Consider the following 27,768-nt stretch of genomic DNA (forward strand, 5'->3'; position numbering starts at 1 on the left):
TGAAAACCTAACTTGCTTAACAAACATAACGAAGAGGACAAATCGCCAAACGTGAACTATGCGTCATTGAAGAGTTCCGTTCTGATCATCATCAGCAGTTCCACTTCATCAAATGTCACTTTTTAAAATGGAAGTGCTGGATTTGTTTATAAAAATACAAAAATCACTATATGTATGCCTTTCATATTTGAGGAGTTCCCTCGATTCCTCATGGATCCCATCATCAGAACCGAGCTTGACAAAAATGTTTCTTGAAAACCTAACTTGCTTAACAAACATAACGAAGAGGACAAATCGCCAAACGTGAACTATGCGTCATTGAAGAGTTCCGTTCTGATCACCATCAGCAGTTCCACTTCATCAAATGTCACTTTTTTAAATGTAAGTGCTTGATTTGTTGATGAAAATACTAAAATCACTATATGTATGCCTCTAACATTTGAGGAGTTCCCTCGATTCCTCATGGATCCCATCATCAGAACTGCTTTTTGACAAAAACGGGACCAATCTGTATGTATATACTTACAATCAAAAAAAAAATTTCAAAATCGGTCCAGAAATGACGGAGTTATGGAGTAACAAACATTAAAAAAAAAAAACATACAACCGAATTGAGAACCTCCTCCTTTGAAATCTTGAAGTCGGTTAAAAACTATTCAAATTTGATTAATATGAAAGTTTCTTTTTTTTCTCGCAAGTGTGTTGAAAAACGTCGTATGAAACGCGTGTGCATTGGTCATTACACACATCGGCTTTCTTATTGCCTCGTGTGTAATGACTAACTTAGCACACTTGTATCATAATGTACTATTAAACCGGGTCACTCACGTATCATTAAAGTCGAACTTAATAATATGTAAGTGACCTGGTTTAAAATAATTTAATATCCCTTCAGAAAGTTTGCAGGAGGAAGCAACTATCCCTGCAGTTATTTAAACATTAATCTTACCGGGTCGGGGAGTATGTGTGGCACCGTCTCCCAAGTCCAACTGTAGCACGCCGTACTCTGCAACAATACGTATGTTAAGTATATACTTTCTTTATTTCTATTTAAGTAGAAAATTAGATGAAGCTCAAACACAAACTAACCTTAAAATAGTTAAAATACTTGTAGTAAGCGATATATATCCCAACAAAAACATAAATATTAAAGAATGCCAAGTCCGATAACGGTTTCGCTAATAAAACAAGTGAGAACTAATTCTAACTGAAATTCGTGAGACAACAAATCATATAACAAGTTTAAATCGATGGATAAATATTAAATTTGAAGATATATTACCTTTGTGCGGTAGACGCGCCAGGTCCCTCGCCGTGAGCAGGTGCGTGTTGCCGTTGGGCGCCATCGCCACGTCGGGCACCTTCCCATATTACATCACGAGTATATATGTTACCTTTGTGCGGTAGACGCGCCAGGTCCCTCGCCGTGAGCAGGTGCGTGTTGCCGTTGGGCGCCATCGCCACGTCGGGCACCTTCCCATATTACATCACGAGTATATATGTTACCTTTGTGCGGTAGACGCGCCAGGTCCCTCGCCGTGAGCAGGTGCGTGTTGCCGTTGGGCGCCATCGCCACGTCGGGCACCTTCCCATATTACATCACGAGTATATATGTTACCTTTGTGCGGTAGACGCGCCAGGTCCCTCGCCGTGAGCAGGTGCGTGTTGCCGTTGGGCGCCATCGCCACGTCGGGCACCTTCCCATATTACATCACGAGTATATATGTTACCTTTGTGCGGTAGACGCGCCAGGTCCCTCGCCGTGAGCAGGTGCGTGTTGCCGTTGGGCGCCATCGCCACGTCGGGCACCTTCCCATATTACATCACGAGTATATATGTTACCTTTGTGCGGTAGACGCGCCAGGTCCCTCGCCGTGAGCAGGTGCGTGTTGCCGTTGGGCGCCATCGCCACGTCGGGCACCTTCCCATATTACATCACGAGTATATATGTTACCTTTGTGCGGTAGACGCGCCAGGTCCCTCGCCGTGAGCAGGTGCGTGTTGCCGTTGGGCGCCATCGCCACGTCGGGCACCTTCCCATATTACATCACGAGTATATATGTTACCTTTGTGCGGTAGACGCGCCAGGTCCCTCGCCGTGAGCAGGTGCGTGTTGCCGTTGGGCGCCATCGCCACGTCGGGCACCTTCCCATATTACATCACGAGTATATATGTTACCTTTGTGCGGTAGACGCGCCAGGTCCCTCGCCGTGAGCAGGTGCGTGTTGCCGTTGGGCGCCATCGCCACGTCGGGCACCTTCCCATATTACATCACGAGTATATATGTTACCTTTGTGCGGTAGACGCGCCAGGTCCCTCGCCGTGAGCAGGTGCGTGTTGCCGTTGGGCGCCATCGCCACGTCGGGCACCTTCCCATATTACATCACGAGTATATATGTTACCTTTGTGCGGTAGACGCGCCAGGTCCCTCGCCGTGAGCAGGTGCGTGTTGCCGTTGGGCGCCATCGCCACGTCGGGCACCTTCCCATATTACATCACGAGTATATATGTTACCTTTGTGCGGTAGACGCGCCAGGTCCCTCGCCGTGAGCAGGTGCGTGTTGCCGTTGGGCGCCATCGCCACGTCGGGCACCTTCCCATATTACATCACGAGTATATATGTTACCTTTGTGCGGTAGACGCGCCAGGTCCCTCGCCGTGAGCAGGTGCGTGTTGCCGTTGGGCGCCATCGCCACGTCGGGCACCTTCCCATATTACATCACGAGTATATATGTTACCTTTGTGCGGTAGACGCGCCAGGTCCCTCGCCGTGAGCAGGTGCGTGTTGCCGTTGGGCGCCATCGCCACGTCGGGCACCTTCCCATATTACATCACGAGTATATATGTTACCTTTGTGCGGTAGACGCGCCAGGTCCCTCGCCGTGAGCAGGTGCGTGTTGCCGTTGGGCGCCATCGCCACGTCGGGCACCTTCCCATATTACATCACGAGTATATATGTTACCTTTGTGCGGTAGACGCGCCAGGTCCCTCGCCGTGAGCAGGTGCGTGTTGCCGTTGGGCGCCATCGCCACGTCGGGCACCTTCCCATATTACATCACGAGTATATATGTTACCTTTGTGCGGTAGACGCGCCAGGTCCCTCGCCGTGAGCAGGTGCGTGTTGCCGTTGGGCGCCATCGCCACGTCGGGCACCTTCCCATATTACATCACGAGTATATATGTTACCTTTGTGCGGTAGACGCGCCAGGTCCCTCGCCGTGAGCAGGTGCGTGTTGCCGTTGGGCGCCATCGCCACGTCGGGCACCTTCCCATATTACATCACGAGTATATATGTTACCTTTGTGCGGTAGACGCGCCAGGTCCCTCGCCGTGAGCAGGTGCGTGTTGCCGTTGGGCGCCATCGCCACGTCGGGCACCTTCCCATATTACATCACGAGTATATATGTTACCTTTGTGCGGTAGACGCGCCAGGTCCCTCGCCGTGAGCAGGTGCGTGTTGCCGTTGGGCGCCATCGCCACGTCGGGCACCTTCCCATATTACATCACGAGTATATATGTTACCTTTGTGCGGTAGACGCGCCAGGTCCCTCGCCGTGAGCAGGTGCGTGTTGCCGTTGGGCGCCATCGCCACGTCGGGCACCTTCCCATATTACATCACGAGTATATATGTTACCTTTGTGCGGTAGACGCGCCAGGTCCCTCGCCGTGAGCAGGTGCGTGTTGCCGTTGGGCGCCATCGCCACGTCGGGCACCTTCCCATATTACATCACGAGTATATATGTTACCTTTGTGCGGTAGACGCGCCAGGTCCCTCGCCGTGAGCAGGTGCGTGTTGCCGTTGGGCGCCATCGCCACGTCGGGCACCTTCCCATATTACATCACGAGTATATATGTTACCTTTGTGCGGTAGACGCGCCAGGTCCCTCGCCGTGAGCAGGTGCGTGTTGCCGTTGGGCGCCATCGCCACGTCGGGCACCTTCCCATATTACATCACGAGTATATATGTTACCTTTGTGCGGTAGACGCGCCAGGTCCCTCGCCGTGAGCAGGTGCGTGTTGCCGTTGGGCGCCATCGCCACGTCGGGCACCTTCCCATATTACATCACGAGTATATATGTTACCTTTGTGCGGTAGACGCGCCAGGTCCCTCGCCGTGAGCAGGTGCGTGTTGCCGTTGGGCGCCATCGCCACGTCGGGCACCTTCCCATATTACATCACGAGTATATATGTTACCTTTGTGCGGTAGACGCGCCAGGTCCCTCGCCGTGAGCAGGTGCGTGTTGCCGTTGGGCGCCATCGCCACGTCGGGCACCTTCCCATATTACATCACGAGTATATATGTTACCTTTGTGCGGTAGACGCGCCAGGTCCCTCGCCGTGAGCAGGTGCGTGTTGCCGTTGGGCGCCATCGCCACGTCGGGCACCTTCCCATATTACATCACGAGTATATATGTTACCTTTGTGCGGTAGACGCGCCAGGTCCCTCGCCGTGAGCAGGTGCGTGTTGCCGTTGGGCGCCATCGCCACGTCGGGCACCTTCCCATATTACATCACGAGTATATATGTTACCTTTGTGCGGTAGACGCGCCAGGTCCCTCGCCGTGAGCAGGTGCGTGTTGCCGTTGGGCGCCATCGCCACGTCGGGCACCTTCCCATATTACATCACGAGTATATATGTTACCTTTGTGCGGTAGACGCGCCAGGTCCCTCGCCGTGAGCAGGTGCGTGTTGCCGTTGGGCGCCATCGCCACGTCGGGCACCTTCCCATATTACATCACGAGTATATATGTTACCTTTGTGCGGTAGACGCGCCAGGTCCCTCGCCGTGAGCAGGTGCGTGTTGCCGTTGGGCGCCATCGCCACGTCGGGCACCGCGGCCGACAGACCGTCCGCACCTTCCCACCGCCTACAACAATCAAATACAATCTATAGGCTACATGACAAATTTTCAATAATGGTATCAATCGATCAGGGTTGTTTTTATGATCAAATGTCTATACGGGATCCATTGCATTAAAGCGATACAAAAATCAGAAATGATAGTCAAAGTCCGACAGTCGTACTTCACTCGCGAAACGTTCCTAACAAAACGATAAGTGAACGTGACGTCACGGTCTCTGAGAGCATTTTGAAGTATGGACAAAACAAGAAAATTGCGTTTTTGTGGTGATATATTGCATTTATGCGTACTTATAGTTGCCGTACTATATTTTATTGGATAAAACGTAAGGAATCGAGTGGTACCCTTACTTTTTTCCTTTTTGAAAGTAAAAAAAAAAAAAAATTAAACTAAGGTCCTGTATTTTTGTATTATTTCCATATATTACTTTAATATCCACATTATTGTGATAAATTGCTCATTTGCATCTATTTTACTAGTTTTTAGGATTCCGTACCTCAAAAGGAAAAAACGGAACCCTTATAGGATCACTCGTGCGTCTGTCTGTCTGTCTGAGACACAGCCTATTTTCTCCGGAACTACTGGACCAATTAAGTTGAAATTTGGTACACATATGTAAGTTTGTAACCCAAAGACGGACATGTAACGTAAACAAATGAATTTTAAACATGAGGGCCACTTTTGGGGGGTAAATGAGAAAATTAAAAAATAAAGTTTTTCAAACTATATCGTGTTACATATCAAATGAAAGAGCTCATTATGAGAATTTCAAATATATATTTTTTATAATTTTACGATAAACAGTTTAGAAGGTCAAGAAAATAGCCAAAAAATGACCGTTCCCCCCTTTATCTCCGAAACTACTGGGTCAAAAATTTCAAAATAAAATACACAAAATAGATCTTTACCTATAGATCACAGGAAAATCTATTAGAAATGTGCAGTCAAGCGTGAGTCGGACTTAATTACTTAGTTTTTGATCCGACCGCTACGGGTTTATTAGACATTTCACTCACGTTTCACATAAAAAATACATTGTTTAAATTGTGTAATGTACCTTGGAACGCGAGTCCGACTCGTACTTGGCCGGTTTTTGTTATAAAATTCAACGTGTTATCATTCCTATTACATTTAAAAATTTACTTTTAAGTGAATACTGGCAAAGTTCAGGTACTCTTGAGAATACTATTTATTAAATATTTTGTTTATTAGCAATTGAAAGAATAGAGAACACATGGATGGATCAAGTATTTTTTTGTTATTCCATCCCGTCAGCGGTAAGAGCGTGCGACTTGCAATCCGGAGGTCGCGGGTTCAAACCCTAGCTTATGAGCTAGGGTTTGAACCCTATTCAGATTCAGATTACCACTAGCTTTTCGGTGAAGGAAAACATCGTGAAAGAACCGGACTAATCCCAACAAGGCCTACTCTGGATAGGAAGGTCAGATGGCAGTCGCTTTCGTAAAAACTAGTGCCTACGCCAATTTTTGAGATTAGTTGCCAAGCGGATCCCAGGCTCCCATGAGCCGTGGCAAAATGCTAAAATAACGGGACAACGCGAGGAACATGAGTATGATGACCCAGGCGATTCCAACAATATCAGTGACCAGAAGAAAATATTAATTTACTCCTAGCCGTACTTATATAACAAGTTTATAGTGTGTGTGTGTGGTGTGTGTGTGTGCTGTGTGTGAGTGTGTGTGTGCGTGCGTGTGTGCGAGTGTGTGTGTGTGTGTATCAGGGATGTTACAGATGTGGTTTTATCGGAACCGAAAGCGGAACCAGATGTTTTAAATTTAGTTTATCGGAACCAGAAACGGAATCGGAACCAGAAACGGAATCGGAACCGGAAACAAAACCGGAACCAGAATCGGAGCGCGAGTCAGCACTGTCAGTTCGTACACATTATACAACACATCATATATGAATAGGTATTTTTAATTCAATACCTAACACGAATAAAACAAAACAACTAGTTAGAGTAGCAAGCGGAAAGATGAGCGAATGACAGATATATTATAAACCTGTTTGTTTTTGATGTACTTACGCCGCTCATATCTCGCTGCCGCGCTAAGCTTTGACATCCGATATAACTTCCGATTTAAAAGTATCAGAACCGGAGCCGAAGCGGATGTGTAATACCAATCGGAAGTTCCGACTTAACGGAACCGGAAACGGAGCTCCGTAACATCCCTAGTGTGTATTACCTGTGCTGCGCATCCAGCCGCGACGGCTCCCGTCGACACGTGCCCGCACGATCTGCGCATATAAATAAATATTAGGGGATATCTTACACACTTTTAACATAATTTATATGTTATGAGATATGATGAACACTATATAGTTCATTATAATCAAAATATCAAGTTTTGTTACTGAACAAACTCTATAAAATGAACCGTTTCCAAGTTTATTTCTATCGGTTAAAGTATACAAAGAGTCGTGTATGCGAAGGTATTTATTTATGATATAGGAGGCAAACGAGCAGACGGATCACCCGATGGTAACCCACCCATGGACCCCCGCCACACCAGAAGGGTTGTAAAGTGTGTTGCCGGCCTTTAAGATGTGAGTACAGTACACTGGGTAAGTTTATGTGGACCGACCTTGTGTGCCGCGGTGTTCAGCGCCGTGTCCGCGCAGGCTGCCGGCTGACGCGCAGCGCAGCGAGCCCGTCGCTCTGCAATACAATACAATACAATACAATACAACATACAACATCACAATAGGGATGATGACACGTGTTGAATTTTATAACTAAATCTAGTGACATAGGATAGGAAATGAGCTATTAATCACAATAATGTGGATATTAAAATAATATATGGAAATTATACAAAAACACAGAACCTAAGTTTCAAAATTTTAACTTCCAAAAAGGAAAAAAGTAAGGGTACCATTCGATTTCTTACATTATATCCAAAAAAAGATTGTATAGCAACTATATACATAAAAGCAATTTTCTTGTTTTGTCCATACATTCAAAATTGGCTCTCGGTCACCATGACGTGACGTTCGCCTATCGTTTTGTTAGGAGCGTTTCGCGTTGAAGTACGACTGTCGGACTTTGACTATCAATTCTGACTTTTGTATTACTTTAATGCAATAGGTCCCATATAGACATTCGAGCGTTTGCGATGTTCTCTTAACACAAGTATCTATAATACTTAAAAAGAGGCACCAGATCAGACAATGTAATTTAATTAAGATACCGAATAAATTTTTTAATTTTAATTTTAAATCCTAAAAACAAATCTGATCTATTGATACAATTTTTTTTTATCATCAAGCCTACAACTAAGTCTACAACTACAACACATCACATATTCTTTCATTTCAACCAGTGGTATAGTCTTCGAGCAACACCAGGAAGGGAGACGGCATTCGTACTATTTACCCTCTGCCGAAACCTAGACACAACTGTACCTATGGCTATGCGTGTTGTGACTCGTCCGTACACAACAAGAGATCGAGGTGTGCAAGATTTGTCTTTGACGTGTGACATTTTCTATGTAGAGCCTGACCAGTAATATATGATCATTGTCAAGAGGGCGCTGTTATTCTCGTGTATAGGGTGACAGTTCAGTATAGTATGAAAAAAATAGTGCCAGTGAAATTCCGCAACATGGCGTGTGATCATATATTCCTGGTCAGGCTTTATTTGTGTCCTAATTACAGATTGGATTTTGTATTTAGTGAGACGAGTACGGCTGCGTGCACGTTTCCCCCCGCAAAAAATAGAAGAATGATTTGTACCAAAGATATATAACTCCGTAATAGATGGATACAGTCTAAGATAAGATAAGATAATATTTATTGGAAACTAAGGAAAAAACGTGCCTCGAAAATCACGAAAATTTGATTCTCGATCAGATGGCTCCACTTCCTTTGCCACCTTTGGTTTGACCTACTCTCGTATAGCCATCGTTGACGGTTTCGTTTGTTATTTAACAATTTTAACGCATATCAGTGAAAGAACATGGGTCAAAATCACATAAAAATAATAAATGCAATCATTTATCCAAAATTCCATACATGGATACATTTTATGGCATTTTAACCATCTTCATTTTTAGTTTTAATCGTGTATCGATAGATGGCAGTGAATTTACTGTGACTACAAAATTTACTATGACAGTACCGCTCTATCCTATATATCCTCTTCGTTTGTACGATAAGATATCGCTCGGGCTCCTCCCATCCGATATCGGAAGCCGGTGTTGCTCGAAGGGTATAACAGTAAATACAATTCTAACCACTTTCTTAATGATATGTTATATTTTATAACTTGGCCCGGAAGGTTGCGTCGCCCACTAGGCTACCGAGGCTCACCTGCAGCAGTCGGGGTCGGGCCACGGCTCGCGCTCCGCCCCGGGGGACTCCCACCCGTGCTCCCTGTACACATCATATAACGTGAAAATAGCCATATAACTTAATTGAATTGAATTATATTATTATCTATGGGCCAATAGTTGCCTGAAAATAAAGAATTTAATTTGAATACATCGCTGGTTAAGTTACCTATCGCTGGTTTCGGGTTCGCTGTCGGGTTCGGCCAGCAGCAGCTCGGCGCACGAGTCGGGCAGAGAGATCTCCCGCACGGCGCGCAGCGCGATCTACAACAACACATTTATTGGGACGTGCACCGTGCACCGTGCACCGTGCACGACGACAGCGCCACACAGCGGTTGCAACTATAGGCTCGTATTTTGTCAAAACTATTAAACGAGAAGTAAGTAAATCGTAATAATTTAAGTGAAAACTACTGAATGGATTTTTATGCGGTTTTCACCTGTGAATAGAGGAGGATGAATAGAGGATATGAATTCTTGAGGAAGGTTAAGGCGTATAATTTGTTAAGGTTTTGTGTAAATTGGTTGAAATGACGATACTTGCCAATGAAGTAAAAAAAAAACACGCTGGCTAAGAGCTTTAATCGAAACGTTGCCCAAACCGTTTGAGATATAACAACACAATGTATCGTGGAAAAATCTGTCTTTCATTGGTCTACAAAAAAGTCCGCGATGGTGTATGTCTATCTTTAAAGGATAATTTACTATACCCATTCTTATCTTCTAAAAAAATATTTCATAGTATGCGGCATTTGCAAAGCTATTTACACGCATACAGTATTAATAATTATAAAATTAAATACGTTAGTTATATCAAGCTTTTCATACAGGTTACAATGGTCCCTTACACCATACAATTTAAATGAATATCTAAGGAGTAATAGTAAATTAAAGTTCCATTTCGAGCCATATAACTTGTAAAGGACGCTAACATTAGTTAGTTGCCAATTTGTACCACCTTATTATGCGCTGCGATCGCTTTACTTACCCCCACCGTGCACTTCGCACGGTGCCAATATATATTGTTTCTTTTAATTGATATTTTAATAAAAAAGCGCTGACAGAAATACGAAAATATTACTCGTATTTTGGGAAATAACTACACGACACAATAGTATACCTGTAGACTGCACGCCTTCCTGTCGCTAGCCTGCAACGCTAGCGCCCTCGCGGCGGGGACAGAGGCGCGCAGCTCTCTCACTCTGGCGCGTAGAGCCGCCAGCACGCGCGGTGAGACGCACGCGCTCTCGGCGGCGCACGAGGTGGGGGAGGGCGCGTTGGGGACGCCGCCACCTGCAGACACTAGTATACCTGTAGACTGCACGCCTTCCTGTCGCTAGCCTGCAACGCTAGCGCCCTCGCGGCGGGGACAGAGGCGCGCAGCTCTCTCACTCTGGCGCGTAGAGCCGCCAGCACGCGCGGTGAGACGCACGCGCTCTCGGCGGCGCACGAGGTGGGGGAGGGCGCGTTGGGGACGCCGCCACCTGCAGACACTAGTATACCTGTAGACTGCACGCCTTCCTGTCGCTAGCCTGCAACGCTAGCGCCCTCGCGGCGGGGACAGAGGCGCGCAGCTCTCTCACTCTGGCGCGTAGAGCCGCCAGCACGCGCGGTGAGACGCACGCGCTCTCGGCGGCGCACGAGGTGGGGGAGGGCGCGTTGGGGACGCCGCCACCTGCAGACACTAGTATACCTGTAGACTGCACGCCTTCCTGTCGCTAGCCTGCAACGCTAGCGCCCTCGCGGCGGGGACAGAGGCGCGCAGCTCTCTCACTCTGGCGCGTAGAGCCGCCAGCACGCGCGGTGAGACGCACGCGCTCTCGGCGGCGCACGAGGTGGGGGAGGGCGCGTTGGGGACGCCGCCACCTGCAGACACTAGTATACCTGTAGACTGCACGCCTTCCTGTCGCTAGCCTGCAACGCTAGCGCCCTCGCGGCGGGGACAGAGGCGCGCAGCTCTCTCACTCTCGCACGTAGAGCCGCCAGCACGCGCGGTGAGACGCACGCGCTCTCGGCGGCGCACGAGGTGGGGGAGGGCGCGTTGGGGACGCCGCCACCTGCAGACACTAGTATACCTGTAGACTGCACGCCTTCCTGTCGCTAGCCTGCAACGCTAGCGCCCTCGCGGCGGGGACAGAGGCGCGCAGCTCTCTCACTCTGGCGCGTAGAGCCGCCAGCACGCGCGGTGAGACGCACGCGCTCTCGGCGGCGCACGAGGTGGGGGAGGGCGCGTTGGGGACGCCGCCACCTGCAGACACTAGTATACCTGTAGACTGCACGCCTTCCTGTCGCTAGCCTGCAACGCTAGCGCCCTCGCGGCGGGGACAGAGGCGCGCAGCTCTCTCACTCTGGCGCGTAGAGCCGCCAGCACGCGCGGTGAGACGCACGCGCTCTCGGCGGCGCACGAGGTGGGGGAGGGCGCGTTGGGGACGCCGCCACCTGCAGACACTAGTATACCTGTAGACTGCACGCCTTCCTGTCGCTAGCCTGCAACGCTAGCGCCCTCGCGGCGGGGACAGAGGCGCGCAGCTCTCTCACTCTGGCGCGTAGAGCCGCCAGCACGCGCGGTGAGACGCACGCGCTCTCGGCGGCGCACGAGGTGGGGGAGGGCGCGTTGGGGACGCCGCCACCTGCAGACACTAGTATACCTGTAGACTGCACGCCTTCCTGTCGCTAGCCTGCAACGCTAGCGCCCTCGCGGCGGGGACAGAGGCGCGCAGCTCTCTCACTCTCGCACGTAGAGCCGCCAGCACGCGCGGTGAGACGCACGCGCTCTCGGCGGCGCACGAGGTGGGGGAGGGCGCGTTGGGGACGCCGCCACCTGCAGACACTAGTATACCTGTAGACTGCACGCCTTCCTGTCGCTAGCCTGCAACGCTAGCGCCCTCGCGGCGGGGACAGAGGCGCGCAGCTCTCTCACTCTCGCACGTAGAGCCGCCAGCACGCGCGGTGAGACGCACGCGCTCTCGGCGGCGCACGAGGTGGGGGAGGGCGCGTTGGGGACGCCGCCACCTGCAGACACTAGTATACCTGTAGACTGCACGCCTTCCTGTCGCTAGCCTGCAACGCTAGCGCCCTCGCGGCGGGGACAGAGGCGCGCAGCTCTCTCACTCTGGCGCGTAGAGCCGCCAGCACGCGCGGTGAGACGCACGCGCTCTCGGCGGCGCACGAGGTGGGGGAGGGCGCGTTGGGGACGCCGCCACCTGCAGACACTAGTATACCTGTAGACTGCACGCCTTCCTGTCGCTAGCCTGCAACGCTAGCGCCCTCGCGGCGGGGACAGAGGCGCGCAGCTCTCTCACTCTGGCGCGTAGAGCCGCCAGCACGCGCGGTGAGACGCACGCGCTCTCGGCGGCGCACGAGGTGGGGGAGGGCGCGTTGGGGACGCCGCCACCTGCAGACACTAGTATACCTGTAGACTGCACGCCTTCCTGTCGCTAGCCTGCAACGCTAGCGCCCTCGCGGCGGGGACAGAGGCGCGCAGCTCTCTCACTCTGGCGCGTAGAGCCGCCAGCACGCGCGGTGAGACGCACGCGCTCTCGGCGGCGCACGAGGTGGGGGAGGGCGCGTTGGGGACGCCGCCACCTGCAGACACTAGTATACCTGTAGACTGCACGCCTTCCTGTCGCTAGCCTGCAACGCTAGCGCCCTCGCGGCGGGGACAGAGGCGCGCAGCTCTCTCACTCTGGCGCGTAGAGCCGCCAGCACGCGCGGTGAGACGCACGCGCTCTCGGCGGCGCACGAGGTGGGGGAGGGCGCGTTGGGGACGCCGCCACCTGCAGACACTAGTATACCTGTAGACTGCACGCCTTCCTGTCGCTAGCCTGCAACGCTAGCGCCCTCGCGGCGGGGACAGAGGCGCGCAGCTCTCTCACTCTCGCACGTAGAGCCGCCAGCACGCGCGGTGAGACGCACGCGCTCTCGGCGGCGCACGAGGTGGGGGAGGGCGCGTTGGGGACGCCGCCACCTGCAGACACTAGTATACCTGTAGACTGCACGCCTTCCTGTCGCTAGCCTGCAACGCTAGCGCCCTCGCGGCGGGGACAGAGGCGCGCAGCTCTCTCACTCTGGCGCGTAGAGCCGCCAGCACGCGCGGTGAGACGCACGCGCTCTCGGCGGCGCACGAGGTGGGGGAGGGCGCGTTGGGGACGCCGCCACCTGCAGACACTAGTATACCTGTAGACTGCACGCCTTCCTGTCGCTAGCCTGCAACGCTAGCGCCCTCGCGGCGGGGACAGAGGCGCGCAGCTCTCTCACTCTGGCGCGTAGAGCCGCCAGCACGCGCGGTGAGACGCACGCGCTCTCGGCGGCGCACGAGGTGGGGGAGGGCGCGTTGGGGACGCCGCCACCTGCAGACACTAGTATACCTGTAGACTGCACGCCTTCCTGTCGCTAGCCTGCAACGCTAGCGCCCTCGCGGCGGGGACAGAGGCGCGCAGCTCTCTCACTCTGGCGCGTAGAGCCGCCAGCACGCGCGGTGAGACGCACGCGCTCTCGGCGGCGCACGAGGTGGGGGAGGGCGCGTTGGGGACGCCGCCACCTGCAGACACTAGTATACCTGTAGACTGCACGCCTTCCTGTCGCTAGCCTGCAACGCTAGCGCCCTCGCGGCGGGGACAGAGGCGCGCAGCTCTCTCACTCTGGCGCGTAGAGCCGCCAGCACGCGCGGTGAGACGCACGCGCTCTCGGCGGCGCACGAGGTGGGGGAGGGCGCGTTGGGGACGCCGCCACCTGCAGACACTAGTATACCTGTAGACTGCACGCCTTCCTGTCGCTAGCCTGCAACGCTAGCGCCCTCGCGGCGGGGACAGAGGCGCGCAGCTCTCTCACTCTGGCGCGTAGAGCCGCCAGCACGCGCGGTGAGACGCACGCGCTCTCGGCGGCGCACGAGGTGGGGGAGGGCGCGTTGGGGACGCCGCCACCTGCAGACACTAGTATACCTGTAGACTGCACGCCTTCCTGTCGCTAGCCTGCAACGCTAGCGCCCTCGCGGCGGGGACAGAGGCGCGCAGCTCTCTCACTCTGGCGCGTAGAGCCGCCAGCACGCGCGGTGAGACGCACGCGCTCTCGGCGGCGCACGAGGTGGGGGAGGGCGCGTTGGGGACGCCGCCACCTGCAGACACTAGTATACCTGTAGACTGCACGCCTTCCTGTCGCTAGCCTGCAACGCTAGCGCCCTCGCGGCGGGGACAGAGGCGCGCAGCTCTCTCACTCTCGCACGTAGAGCCGCCAGCACGCGCGGTGAGACGCACGCGCTCTCGGCGGCGCACGAGGTGGGGGAGGGCGCGTTGGGGACGCCGCCACCTGCAGACACTAGTATACCTGTAGACTGCACGCCTTCCTGTCGCTAGCCTGCAACGCTAGCGCCCTCGCGGCGGGGACAGAGGCGCGCAGCTCTCTCACTCTCGCACGTAGAGCCGCCAGCACGCGCGGTGAGACGCACGCGCTCTCGGCGGCGCACGAGGTGGGGGAGGGCGCGTTGGGGACGCCGCCACCTGCAGACACTAGTATACCTGTAGACTGCACGCCTTCCTGTCGCTAGCCTGCAACGCTAGCGCCCTCGCGGCGGGGACAGAGGCGCGCAGCTCTCTCACTCTGGCGCGTAGAGCCGCCAGCACGCGCGGTGAGACGCACGCGCTCTCGGCGGCGCACGAGGTGGGGGAGGGCGCGTTGGGGACGCCGCCACCTGCAGACACTAGTATACCTGTAGACTGCACGCCTTCCTGTCGCTAGCCTGCAACGCTAGCGCCCTCGCGGCGGGGACAGAGGCGCGCAGCTCTCTCACTCTCGCACGTAGAGCCGCCAGCACGCGCGGTGAGACGCACGCGCTCTCGGCGGCGCACGAGGTGGGGGAGGGCGCGTTGGGGACGCCGCCGCGCTCGGCCGCCACCTGCACGAGCACCGTGTACAATACAAGTAACCTATCGGTGTCTCTGTCGTCAGAGATAAATGTACAGATCAGGGATGATACGGATGTGGTTTTATCGGAACCGAAAGCGGAACTAGATGTTTTAAATTTAGTTTATCGGAACCAGAAACGGAATCGGAACCGGGAACGGAACCGGAACCAGAATCGGAGCCCGAGTCGGCACACATTACACAACACATTAGATACGAATAGGTATTTTTAATTCAATACCTAACACGAATAAAACAAAACGGCTAATTAGTGTAGCAAGCGGGAAGATGAGCGAATGACAGATATATTATAAACCTGTTTGTTTTTGATGTACGCCGCTCATGTCTCGCTGCCGCGCTAAGCTTTGACATCCGATATAACTTCCGATTCAAAAGTATCGGAACCGGAGCCGAAGCGGATGTGTAATACCAATCGGAAGTTCCGACTTCACGGAACCGGAAACGGAGCTCCGTAACATCCCTAGTACAGATAGTTCAATTTTCAGTAAGGATATTATTACAATTAGCTTATAAATGCGCCTTGCAAAGAGACATAAATTTCTCGCCATACAAATTCAATGGCAGGATATTCGCTAAAATGAACTCACCATATACAGGGTGTCCGGTATCCGGTGAAGATACCTCGAGCGCCGAATTCTCGCTACCTCCGCCTCCGGCACCGCCTGGTCTTCTAGTAACGCCTGTAAATGAGTACAGGCTATTTAAATCCTATTTTTAACCTATTTCAGTGATCAATTACGGAATGCTATATAAGTTATAATACACCTGCAGGTAGGGTAGTGTACGCACCTTGAGCTCGTCCAGGTAGGGCAGGAAGTACCGCGGCGGGCGGTAGGCGCCGCGCCCGAGCCACGCGTCGGCCGCTCGAGCGCCCTCTACCGCCGGCGCCGAGGGCGGCACGATACCTGCACACACAAACCGATACGTTAAATTCTTGCTAACGCCTCCTCACATTTATACAAACTATACTTAACCCCTCGTATGCGGCCTGTCAAATTAGATCATTGAAAAAGTGACCTTGAAAGATTTAAATTCCCACGTATCCGGAAGCATAAAAGAGGTTATCGCATCCAAAAAATTTGATTCGTCAAGCCGAACTGTACGAACCGGGGATGTTACGGATGTGGTTTTATCGGAACCGAAAGCGGAACCAGATGTTTTAAATTTAGTTTGTCGGAACCAGAAACGGAATCGGAACCGGAACCAGAATCGGAGCCCGAGTCGGCACTGTCAGTAGGTACACATTACACAACACATCATATACGAATAGGTATTTTTAATTCAATGCCTAACACGAATAAAACAAAACAACTAATTAGTGTAGCAAGCGGGAAGATGAGCGAATAACAGATATATTATAAACCTGTTTGTTTTTTATGTACGCCGCTCATGTCTCGGTGCCGCGCGAAGCTTTGACATCCGATATAACTTCCGATTCAAAAGTATCGGATCCGGAGCCGAAGCGGATGTGTAATCGTGAGTTCCGACTTAACGGAACCGGAAACGGAGCTCCGTAATATCCCTAGTACGAACACAGAGCGTGTAGTACCCACCTCTCCGTATGGCCTGGTGCAGCTGCGGTGCGAGCGGTGCGGTTCCTAGATGCTCGGTGCGGACGTGAGCCGCTAGAGACCCCAGGGCTCCGCACAGCGCCGCGTCAGGTAACGACCTCCGTCGTCGGGAGCCTCCTGCACTCCATACTAAAGCCGGTTCTGTAAATATGAGGAATGATGATCATTTCCAACCGGAGACAGCGAACAAAGGCACGTATTTCGTTGTTCTTGTTTCCACTAGAGCTTCCAATCCCGGGATCCCGGTATTTCGGGATCCCGCCTTTTTATGGTAGATTTCAATACCGGTATTTAATTTTGAAATACCGGGATCCCGGTATTTTTATTATCGAACAAAATATGCAAAACAAACGTAAAATACCCATCGAAACGTTAAAATTCAGCATTTACCACGGATCAAGGTTGTAAGTATGCATATTTGATTTATTTATTAGGCATACTCGATAAGGATCAAGTTACGCAATGGTTTATAACTCATGTCACGTTTCTTCCGAATGGAGAAATATAATACTTAAGTACAATAGATCATTTTATTTAAAGAATATACAGAATTAATATTCAATGGCATTGACGCACAAAAAGGTTTGATTTTAAATAGTATTGTAAGATTTGTGAGACTGTATATAATGTTTGAATATATTAAAAAAAACACTTAAGTATAACCGTTATGGGTCTTAGAACTTGAATTTTAAATTTTTGTTTAATGTGCGCGTGTTTCGAGTTGTAGTCTGATTTTTATTACATTACAAGTGGGGAAATTGCTAATTATTTAATATTTATTTTATTTTGCATTTCAATTGTAAAATAACCTTTAAAATTTGCTTAATAAAATAAAATTATTATATTTTAAGTAAATTTTAGTAGGTGAAATGATTTAGCCAATGTTTAGAAGTTAAGATGTTGTCTTTTACACAATACACTTTAAGTGCTACTTTATTTATGTTCATTCAAATCATTGTACCTTTTATACTAAAAATGTTTAATTCATAATTCATAATTTATTTATTGCATCCATGGTTTACATTTGGTGGTACATACATAGTGGGTTTCACATGGACCCTGGTAGGGCACAGCAATAGTCTTAAATCTAAAGTATGGTTAAGACATTGTAATTTAAAATTATATTGCAACAAATTTATTAATGTCTTGGAGATATTATTAACAATTAAATTTAATATTGAAAATGTAGGGTATATGTATAATATTTGTTTATTTAATAGTTATGTCAAGAATGTTTATGTATTCGATTGGGCTGCAAGTGCAGAAACTAATCAATAGAGAGAAAAAGAGGCTTATTATTAAGTTATATCATTGTTAAAAAGACTATATATATTGTAACACGCATGCAAAATAAAAAAGAATTTGATTAAAATTTGGTATTCTTATTTTCAAAGTTACTTGGTTCCTATTTTTTTCAAAAATCCCGGGAACCCGGGATCCCGGTATTGAAATCGTCAATACCGGTATTGCGAAAGGTCCGGTATTTGGAAGCCCTAGTTTCCACCATACTTTTGGAAATCAGTACAATTGGCAGTCACTATTCTTGTCAGTGTTTTTACAATTCACAACAATGCATCTTGTTAGAACTAAATATATAGTTATCTTAAAACAATCAATGTATACTGCAAAACCTTACATCTGACAGTTCATGCCAGCACCATTGGCCATTTTTAGCCACAGCGAGCACTGTGATTGCCTCAGCTTCCCCCACCACACGCGAATATGAAAATACCGTCGTGTCACATATTTCGCGGCAAGATTATGTCGCATTCGACTATGTCAGAGGTCTCCTCACTATGGAGGATTATTTCGCGGGTTGGATTTGATAGTTTGTAGACTGCTGGATTAAGGACTCACCAGCTTGTTTAGCTCGCTCGGCTAGCCGGAGCAAGGCCCTCAGTGCTTGCGCCTCGCTGCACTGCGTGAAGGGCGAGGCGAGCGCGGCCGCTAGCGCGGTGCGCGGTAGCTTAGCGGCGGCGGCGTGCGACATGATGGTCGGGAACTCGTCGCGGAGGTAGCGCATCGCTTGTCTGAAACGGCCACGCGATTATAAAGATTTGCTATGGCGGGGTCGCCATGTAAAGGGGAGACAATATATGTGTACACCACACGACCTTGTTTAATTTGATCGGTTAATTTAGCAAATAGGCAAATATGGTTTTCACGCCTCCTATACGGAAGAAGGCTTTGCCGTAGCGAGGTATCAAAATGAAACATTTCCATACTAAAACTAGACTAAATTTCTACTTAACTTTTTTACGTATATTCTCAATGATGTATGCAAACTTACCTATGCACCCATTGACTAGCGACAGGCGTGGCAGTCCACCGCAGGACGTGTGGTAGACTTTCAGGGCACAGAGCCGACACTATGGCGTCCTCGCACCCCTGGGCTACTATCGGCATCTCCAAGAACCTACAAACGACAATGGCATTAGAGAAGTTTGATCCTTCGAAGCTGCCTAAAACGGTTACCTATCAGGTAAGATCAATTTAAATGAACAATTAATCAAATTTATGTTAATAATCTTTCGATCAAAAAATTTATGAACAGAAGGGGATATATATATATATAGTTTTTAAGCTAACCTTGCATCCAGTTTGACAGAAGGAAGTGTCGAACTGTCATTAGAAGCTGTAAGCTTGTGTGACCCATGGATACTGACCTGGCGATCTCGTAGAGCTGCGCGGCGTCGTCCAGCATGCCGGTGGAGGGCGCGCCCGTCCGCCCCCCTCCGCGCCCCACCCCCGCCCACGCCTGACCACACAACATACACTTTCATAATATATATTTAAATTAATTTTGCATCAAGCAGAAATGTCTGCGAACGATGGTATTAAACTTAAAAACAAATTAAAAGTGGAAAAATTCAATGTCTTGGGTGGGATTTGAACCCACGACCACTGGATCGCTAACCTAGTGCTCTGCCATCTGAGCTACCAAGACCTTACCCAATACAGCGAATAATTCCACCATATACGAGGCCCTAGCGACATCTACCGCAAGAGTGTTACACTTCTTAAACGGCTACCAGAGTCCCAAGTAATACAGGAAACCCACCGGCAACGATGTGCCATCCCACACTAAAACTGTGAACTATAATGATTATGGTTCTTTCGGTTAAAATATGGTGTTGTATACAGTGTACAAAAAGTTAAAAATACAGACAAATTAAAAACCCTATTTTACAAAATAATTACTGGAATCGGACCACAAGTCTCAGAAATCGGTGAACATAAAAAAATAGCCACAACTGAACACAGAATTCATCTTGAAAAGTCGGTTAAAAAACAAAACGTATTGCGTGTCATCGCCATTTACTTATTACAGCATAGTTTGTAAATAATTGTGGCTTTCGATTAGAGAAGCCTATGCTTCATGTGCAATTAGGACCTTTTTATCAGAATCTCTTTTGAAATTTCAGATGGAAAGGACCTTATTGCACTTTCCTTCTGTGATGGAAAGCCACATATTTGAATTTATTTGTAACTTACCGCTGCACTACTGATGGTGTTCGTCGGCGAGTTGGAGCCGCGACCGATCAATGTTAGATCAACCTGTACATAAAAACAAACAAATAAATATTAAACACCATCTTACACAGATTGACCTAGCCTCAAACATAAACATATAAATATAAATCATACAACTTTTTAAAATTTGAATACATACAATGTGTAACGTTTCGAATAGTCTTAAAAAGACTCCTTCATACATTTCAGCTGATTATGTGTCATTTTTTTATACCCAAAGGGTAAAAACAGGACCCTGTTACTAAGACTCCGCTGTCCGTCCGTCTGTCTGTCACCAAGCTGTATCTCATGAACCGTGATAGCTAGACAGTTGAAATTTTCAAAGATGATGTATTTCTGTTGCCGCTATAACAACAAATACTAAAAACAGAATAAAATAAATATTTAAGTGGGGCTCCCATAAAACAAACGTGATTTTTTTGCCGATTTTTGCGTTGTGGTACGGTACCCTTCGTGCGCGAGTCCGACTCGCACTTGCCCGGTTTTTCAAGTATAATAAAGATGACTTTTTAATTCGTGTGCGTAGCGTGCATGTGTACTTGTGTACGTGCGCGTTGTAATCAAAGATGTAACGGATGTGGTTTTATCGGAACCGAAAGCGGAACCAGATGTTTTAAATTTAGTTTATCGGAACCAGAAACTGTAATCGGAACCGAAAACGGAACCACAACCAGAATCGGAGCCTGATTCGACTACTGTCAGTAAGTACACATTACAAAACACATCATATACGAATAGGTATTTTTAATTCAATACCTAACACGAATAAAACAAAACAACTAATTAGTGTAGCAAGCGGAAAAATGAGCGAATGACAGATATATTATAAACCTGTTTGTTTTTGATGTACTTACGCCGCTCATATCTCGCTGCCGCGCAAAGCTTTGACATCCGATTCTAAAGTATCGGAACCGGAGCCGAAGCGGATGTGTAATACCAATCGGAAGTTTCGACTTATCGGAACCGGAAACGGAGCTCCGTAACATCCCTCGTATAAACCTGTTTGTTTTTGATGTACTCCGCTCATGTCGCTAAGCATAGACATCAGATATAACTTCCGTTTCAAAAGTACCGGAACCGAAGCGGATGTGTAATACCAATCGGAAGTTCCGACTTAACGGAACCGGAGCTCCGTAACATCCCTAGTTGTAATATACAGATGCTTATGAGAGACGGCACACCGCTTGCGGGCACGGCTCCTTTAGTACACGCGCACGTACACACGCAGCCGGTGTGCCCTGGTCTTGAACAGGAATGTATGTACTAACCTGATCAGTGTAGGCTGCGTGCAGCAGAGCGCGGGCGAACCGTCGCGGCAGCACCTTCTCGTCCACGCACACCGCGCCGCCCGCCGTGCGCCGCGACATCACGCTCCTGCACAAACATATGTTACATTAGTATAAATCAACCAAATCTATTGATACGCCCATGTGAACCATTAGGTTCAGGGTAAAATTGGTTATGATTATGATGATTGGTTATGATTGGTTTTCAAAAACTTATGGACTCGGGTGTTTCAAAAAAAGCTTACTGAGCCTTACTTTTCAAAAAGCCTTCTATTCCGTTGAGGAATACATGACATCTTTTGAGTGAGGTAGGTGCATGATAATTATAATACAGGCCTTGACTATGATTGTTTAAACTTAGCTTTAGTTGTAAGTTTAGTTTTTTGCATGCCAGATGCCGGTGAAATATGTGTTATGTATAATATTGTTTGACCACCTTTTGTACCATATTTCATGCAAAATAAAATTATTTGTATTTGTATTTGAGTACTCCTCGAATCTATTACGAATAGCTAATGTACTGCCTGAGAATTATAACTTTACTACAGCAGGTCAAGACGATGCGACGGTGACTGATCAATAGAGGTTAACGTGAATAAAATGTTAAATTTTCATTCTGCCTGTCACAAACCAAATATATGCAATACCTATAGACACAAAACTCATCGAAGTTCCGTTGAGATTGTTGTTAGTACTGACCTGAAGAAGCGACTCCTAGCCGCCAGTACGACGCGGTGGCAGGGCAGCTCCAGCGCGCACCGGAACCCGAAGGCTGCGCCCCCTTCAGCCGCGAACACCAGCCGAGCGTCCGCGTACTCGCCTGTCAAATTTCATTTAAATATGTTGTTATTTATATCAAAATAAGCTAAAATAGGGTCACTAGCGCCATCTAGTTAATAATATGTACAACATGTGTGTCTATGCATCTTGTCTTTGAAATAAAGCTTTCTTACTTGTCAACCGTCATCCATGCGTTTCATTAGTTTCTTTAGAGGTTATGGGCTATAATCCCGGTTTTTAATTAGAAAGTCTTAGTGTTTTTCGTGTTTAGTGCGTGAAAATGACTTCCAATTTTCTGACGAACGTGCCGAAGCTTAAGGGTCGCGAAAATTACGATGATTGGGCGTTCGCAGTAGAAAATTTGCTGATACTTGAAGGCGCGAACAAGTATCTGAAGGAAGAAGCTCAAACAGGCGGGAGTGCAACAGCAGCAGTAGACACTGCAGATGCAAAAGCACGAGCGAAACTGATTTTGACTATTGATTTCTCGTTATTTGTGCATATAAAGAGTGCAAAGACCACGAAGCAATTGTGGACAACGTTGAAGACTTTGTTCGACGATTCAGGATTTTCGCGGAGAATTTCTTTGCTTCGTCATTTAATATCCATCAGATTGGAAAACTGTGAAAATATGACGAATTATGTGACACAAATTGTTGAAACCTCGCAAAGATTAAGTGGTACAGGTTTCAAAATCGATGATGAGTGGGTAGGTTCATTGATGCTAGCTGGTTTACCAGAACGATTTATGCCTATGATTACCATGATGGCCATCGAGCACTGGTATCAGTATAACGGCAGATTCAATTAAAACCAAATTACTCGATATGGAAACAAGTCAAGTAAGTGAGACGGAAAGCAATTCAGCATTACTTGCAAAAAGTTACTTGAAGAAGAAGTGTGGCAACACTAGCAAGCATAGACAACAAACCTCTCAAACGTCAAACTCAAATGGAAACACGAAAAATATAATCTGTTACAGGTGCAAGAACGCAGGCCATTATCGAAGCCAATGTCCACTGTTAAGTGAAAAAACAGAAAAGAAAAAGCAGACTAACGCGTTTAGCGTTGTTTTTCTTAGTGGAGACTTAAATAAAAGTGATTTTTACGTAGATTCGGGTGCGAGTCAGCACTTTACGGCGAATGAAACTTGGCTGCAAAATAAAGAGTTTTCGCCGGATATTCCAGACGTTATCGTAGCAAATAGTACAAAAGTTCCTGTTTTGTGTTCCGGAAACATGGACATCACGACTAGTCACGGCTACGCCGTGAATGTGCAAAATGTCCTGTGCGTGCCGGACCTTACGACTAACCTATTATCGGTCAGTGAATTGACCAAAAATGGAAATACTGTACATTTTGGTCCTAAGAAATGTTGGATTCGGAACAAACTAGGAAATTTAGTGGCAGAAGCAGACCTAGTCAACGGTGTTTACAAGTTAAAACTAGAAACAACACCAAGCTGTATGCTATCTTCAACAACAGCTGATGGTCAGACGTGGCACAGCCGTCTCGGTCATATAAATGCCAGTGATTTAAACAGGATGAAGCGCGGATTAGTGGATGGAATAGATTTCCCTGGAACATTCACGGGAAGTAAATTAAACTGTGAAGTGTGCTGTGAAGGAAAACAGTCAAGGTTACCCTTCTCACCAGGCACAAGAGCCACAGAGATCCTTCAAGTTGTTCATAGTGACATATATGGTCCTATGGAGATAAATTCAATTGGTGGTGCAAGATATTTCATTATTTTTGTTGACGATTTTACCAGAATGACTTTCATTTATTTCCTTAAAGCCAAGAGTGAAGCACTAAGTCATTTTAAGGAGTTCAAGTCAATGGTGGAAAACAGTCAAGACAAGAAAATTAAATTTTTAAGAACGGACCAAGGCCGTGAGTACTGTAGTAAAGAATTTGAAGATTTCTTAAAGAATGAAGGTATATTGCACCAGAAAACCAACCCCTACACAGCCGAGCAGAACGGTCTTAGCGAGCGAAGCAACCGTACGATCGTGGAACGTGCAAGGTGTCTTTTGTTTGAAGCCGGCCTAGACAAGAAATTCTGGGCAGAAGCTGCCAATACTGCCGTATACATAAAGAACCGGTCAGTAGCGTCGGGGATAGAAAAAACTCCATACGAGATGTGGACAGGAAAAAAGCCAAATTTAGAAGGTTTGCGCATCTTTGGAAGCCCTGTCATGGTACACATCCCTAAAGAAAAAAGGACTAAATGGGACAAAAAGTCCAAGAAACACATACTTGTAGGATTTCCTGAAAATATAAAAGGCTACAGACTTTATGATCCTGTAAAGAATCAGATCACAACAAGTCGAGATGTAGTGATTTTAGAGAAGAAGAAGAATGAGGATACATTCACAGTTTGTATAGAAAACACAGATTCAGTGGGGGAGTTGACACAGGAATCTGTGGTTAAATTAGAGCCGATTATCCAGTCCAGTGAGTCTGAGTCAGAGTAGCTTGATGTGGACGATGAAGGTGAACAGCATGAAGAGGATGGACAGCATCAGTTTTTAGAAGATACTACTCATAGAACAGATGCTCTGCCACAGTTAAAACCTGAAAATCAATTGTCTTCAGAAAATGCTTCACCGAGAAGAGCAGAGGTCACAGAAGGATTGGACACAGTCAATGAAGACAGACTGAAGCGAGAGAGGAAGATACCTGAGCGATATGGTTTTGCAAATACATGCACCAGCAGCTACGTGGGAGAAGATGAGATGACGTATGCAGACGCTATCAGTGGACCTGAGAAACAACAGTGGTTGCAGGCGATGGCAGATGAACTGCAGTCTTTCGAAGACAACGAGGTATGGGAAGTTGTCGATGCTCCAGATAACGCGAGTAAGTGGTAGTGCAGTGTAAGTGGGTCTTAAAAAAGAAACGTGATTGTGACAATAGAGTGAGATATCGTGCGCGGCTTGTAGCTAAAGGTTTTACACAAAAGCTTGGTGTGGACTATCAAGAAACCTTTTCTTCCGTTATTAGGCACTCAACTTTGCGGTTACTATTTGCTTTGAGTGTACAGTTAGAAATGGATATCACTCATTTAGATGTCACAACAGCCTTTCTTAATGGTCACTTTAAAGAAAGCATTTTTATGCATTTGCTCTGGCTTCCTGTCACTGACTCAAATAAAGTGTTAAAATTAAAAAAGGCTGTTTATGGCTTAAAGCAGTCATCACTTGCTTGGTATAAAAAAGTTGATGAAACTTTGTGTAACTTAGGATATACTAAGAGTAAACTTGAGCCTTGTGTATTTATAAAGAATCATAACAATAATGATAAAACTATTGTTGGTGTTTATGTTGATGATTTTTTAATATTTTCAAATCATAGTACAGAAAAAGATAATCTTGTAAAGGCACTGAGCCAAAAGTTTAAATTAAAGAATTTGGGTCAAGTGAAACAATACTTAGGCATGAGAATTAATATGAATAAGGATAAAAATGTCATTACTATAGATCAGGAGAATTATATAGAGATGTTGTTAAAAAAGTTTGATATGGAAGATTGCAACCCTGTTGAGACTCCTATAGAATGTAAATTGAATGTTGAAAAAACAAATGATTGTGAAGAAAAACTGCCATATCAAAAACTTATAGGTAGCTTGATGTAGATAGATAGATAGATAGCGTTTATTCGTGGCAAAAAAGAGGAAAACACGTACATAGGAAACACAACATAAATAATATAAGCCACGAAATGGTCCCGACTCAGCATGGTGCTAGCCTGGCTGGGCTAGCGCTGATCTTCCGTCGGGCCCATGAACTAGTGCAGTTCTAAGAATACTAACACAGTATAAAACAAATAATAAAAGACACGTCAAGATTAATTAAAACAAACAAGATGCAAAAATAAAAATAAACAACAATTCGTTAAATAATAAAAACGAGAGTGAGTGGCGGTTGCGGAAGGGACAAAAAAGGCAGTAAGTACATACTTAATACACTTATGTAAATATAATAATCTATATTGAATCTAAATGTAGCTTGTCTCAAGTTTGAGGCATTCCTCGTTAAATTGATGTTTAAGCATAAACTTTTTTAAAGTTGTTTTAAAACTATGAATGCTTTGCAGGTTTCTGATAGGTGGGATGTTGTTCCAACACCTAGTGGCTGCGTAACGAAAACTGCCTCTGAAGGCTGCTGATGTGTGTCTAGGAGTTAGAAGTTGAGTCGCAGACCGCCGACCCCAGCGTGACTCAGATATGGAAAGCTTCTCATACAAATAAATAGGAGTCTGACAGTTTATTACTCCAAAGAGTAAAGAAGCAAGGTGCAGCTTACGGCGGTGGTGCATTTTTAGGATATTGTGCTGATTAAGGAATGGTGATACGTGGCCCCGCAATGGAATGCAGAAACAAAAGCGAGCACAGGCGTTTTGGACACGTTGTATAAGTCTTTTGGTTTTACAAAGAAGTCGTGGTCCAAATACCGCATCCACATAATTTAATTTTGACAAAATAAGTGACTCTACTAACCTAACACGCAGTATTTCATTAATGAAAGGTCTAACTTTGTACAACACTTTTAGCTTGTAAAAGCAGCACCTTACTACATCAGCAGTATGCTTCTCAAAACGAAGGCCATTATCCATCAAGAGACCCAGGTTCCGAGCCTCATAAACTTGCTCGATCGGCTCGTCTAATAGCGTGACTTTCATAGTTGGTGTGATACCAGCCAACAGGTGTTTACTTCCAAAGACTAGATATTTCGTTTTGTTCGGGTTAAGTAGCAGGCAGTTATCTGAAGCCCATGATGCTATATTACTAAGATCAGTGTTGAGTTTAGCTATAGCGTCATCAATATCAGGTGGCTTGCATGAAATGTACACTTGAACATCATCTGCATAGACATGGTACTTACAGTGCGTGATACGTGAGCCAATGTCGGCTGAGTATAAAATAAACAGAATAGGGCCAAGGATTGAGCCTTGGGGGACTCCCTTGGTTACGCTAATTGGGTCAGAGGTAATTGTGGAACCGTCACATTTGATTTTTACAAATTGGCTGCGCATATTCAGATAACTATCAAACCATCTTACAGTTTTGCTGTCAAAACCATAATATGTATTTATCAGTATTAACTCGGCCTGATATTTCTTATGCTACTAGTTACTTAAGTCAATTTAATAATAGTTATTCATATGTTCATTGGAACTATGCTAAAAGAGTGTTAAGATATTTATTGAGAACAAAAGACTATTGTTTGAAATATTCCATAGGAAAAGCAGAACTGGTAGGTTTTGTAGATGCCGATTGGGCGAGCGATGCTATTGACAGACGGTCATATACAGGTTTGTGTTTTATGAAGTCTGGTTCTGCTATTTCTTGGGAGAGCAAAAAACAAAGGACTGTTGCTTTGAGCTCATGCGAGAGTGAGTACATGGCTTTATCAGAAGCTTGCCGTGAAGCCATTTACTTGCAAAACCTTGAAGTGGAACTG

General features: G+C 47.2%; 1 protein-coding gene and 1 non-coding gene across 2 annotated transcripts in view; both read right to left on the bottom strand.

The window, feature by feature from the left end:
• Positions 1-27,768, bottom strand: part of LOC134753001 (BTB/POZ domain-containing protein 7) — a 43,227-nt gene that overhangs the window by 4,738 nt on the left and 10,721 nt on the right. The window contains exons 10-25 of the mRNA XM_063688762.1: positions 22,223-22,343; positions 21,506-21,611; positions 20,198-20,261; positions 19,370-19,469; positions 18,994-19,119; positions 18,561-18,733; positions 16,686-16,844; positions 15,922-16,037; positions 15,720-15,812; positions 14,918-15,103; positions 9,383-9,477; positions 9,194-9,256; positions 7,468-7,541; positions 7,069-7,120; positions 4,755-4,867; positions 950-1,006 (exon numbers count right to left, since the gene is read on the bottom strand). Of these exons, the coding sequence (XP_063544832.1) occupies positions 950-1,006; positions 4,755-4,867; positions 7,069-7,120; positions 7,468-7,541; positions 9,194-9,256; positions 9,383-9,477; positions 14,918-15,103; positions 15,720-15,812; positions 15,922-16,037; positions 16,686-16,844; positions 18,561-18,733; positions 18,994-19,119; positions 19,370-19,469; positions 20,198-20,261; positions 21,506-21,611; positions 22,223-22,343 (1,698 nt within the window). The remainder of the gene's footprint in view (positions 1-949; positions 1,007-4,754; positions 4,868-7,068; positions 7,121-7,467; positions 7,542-9,193; positions 9,257-9,382; positions 9,478-14,917; positions 15,104-15,719; positions 15,813-15,921; positions 16,038-16,685; positions 16,845-18,560; positions 18,734-18,993; positions 19,120-19,369; positions 19,470-20,197; positions 20,262-21,505; positions 21,612-22,222; positions 22,344-27,768) is intronic.
• Positions 19,578-19,650, bottom strand: Trnaa-agc (transfer RNA alanine (anticodon AGC)). Its single transcript has one exon. It is a non-coding gene; the product is annotated as a tRNA-Ala (tRNA).

This window comes from Cydia strobilella, chromosome 26 (genome assembly GCF_947568885.1).
Source record: "Cydia strobilella chromosome 26, ilCydStro3.1, whole genome shotgun sequence".
In the NCBI taxonomy this organism is placed as follows: domain Eukaryota; kingdom Metazoa; phylum Arthropoda; class Insecta; order Lepidoptera; family Tortricidae; genus Cydia; species Cydia strobilella.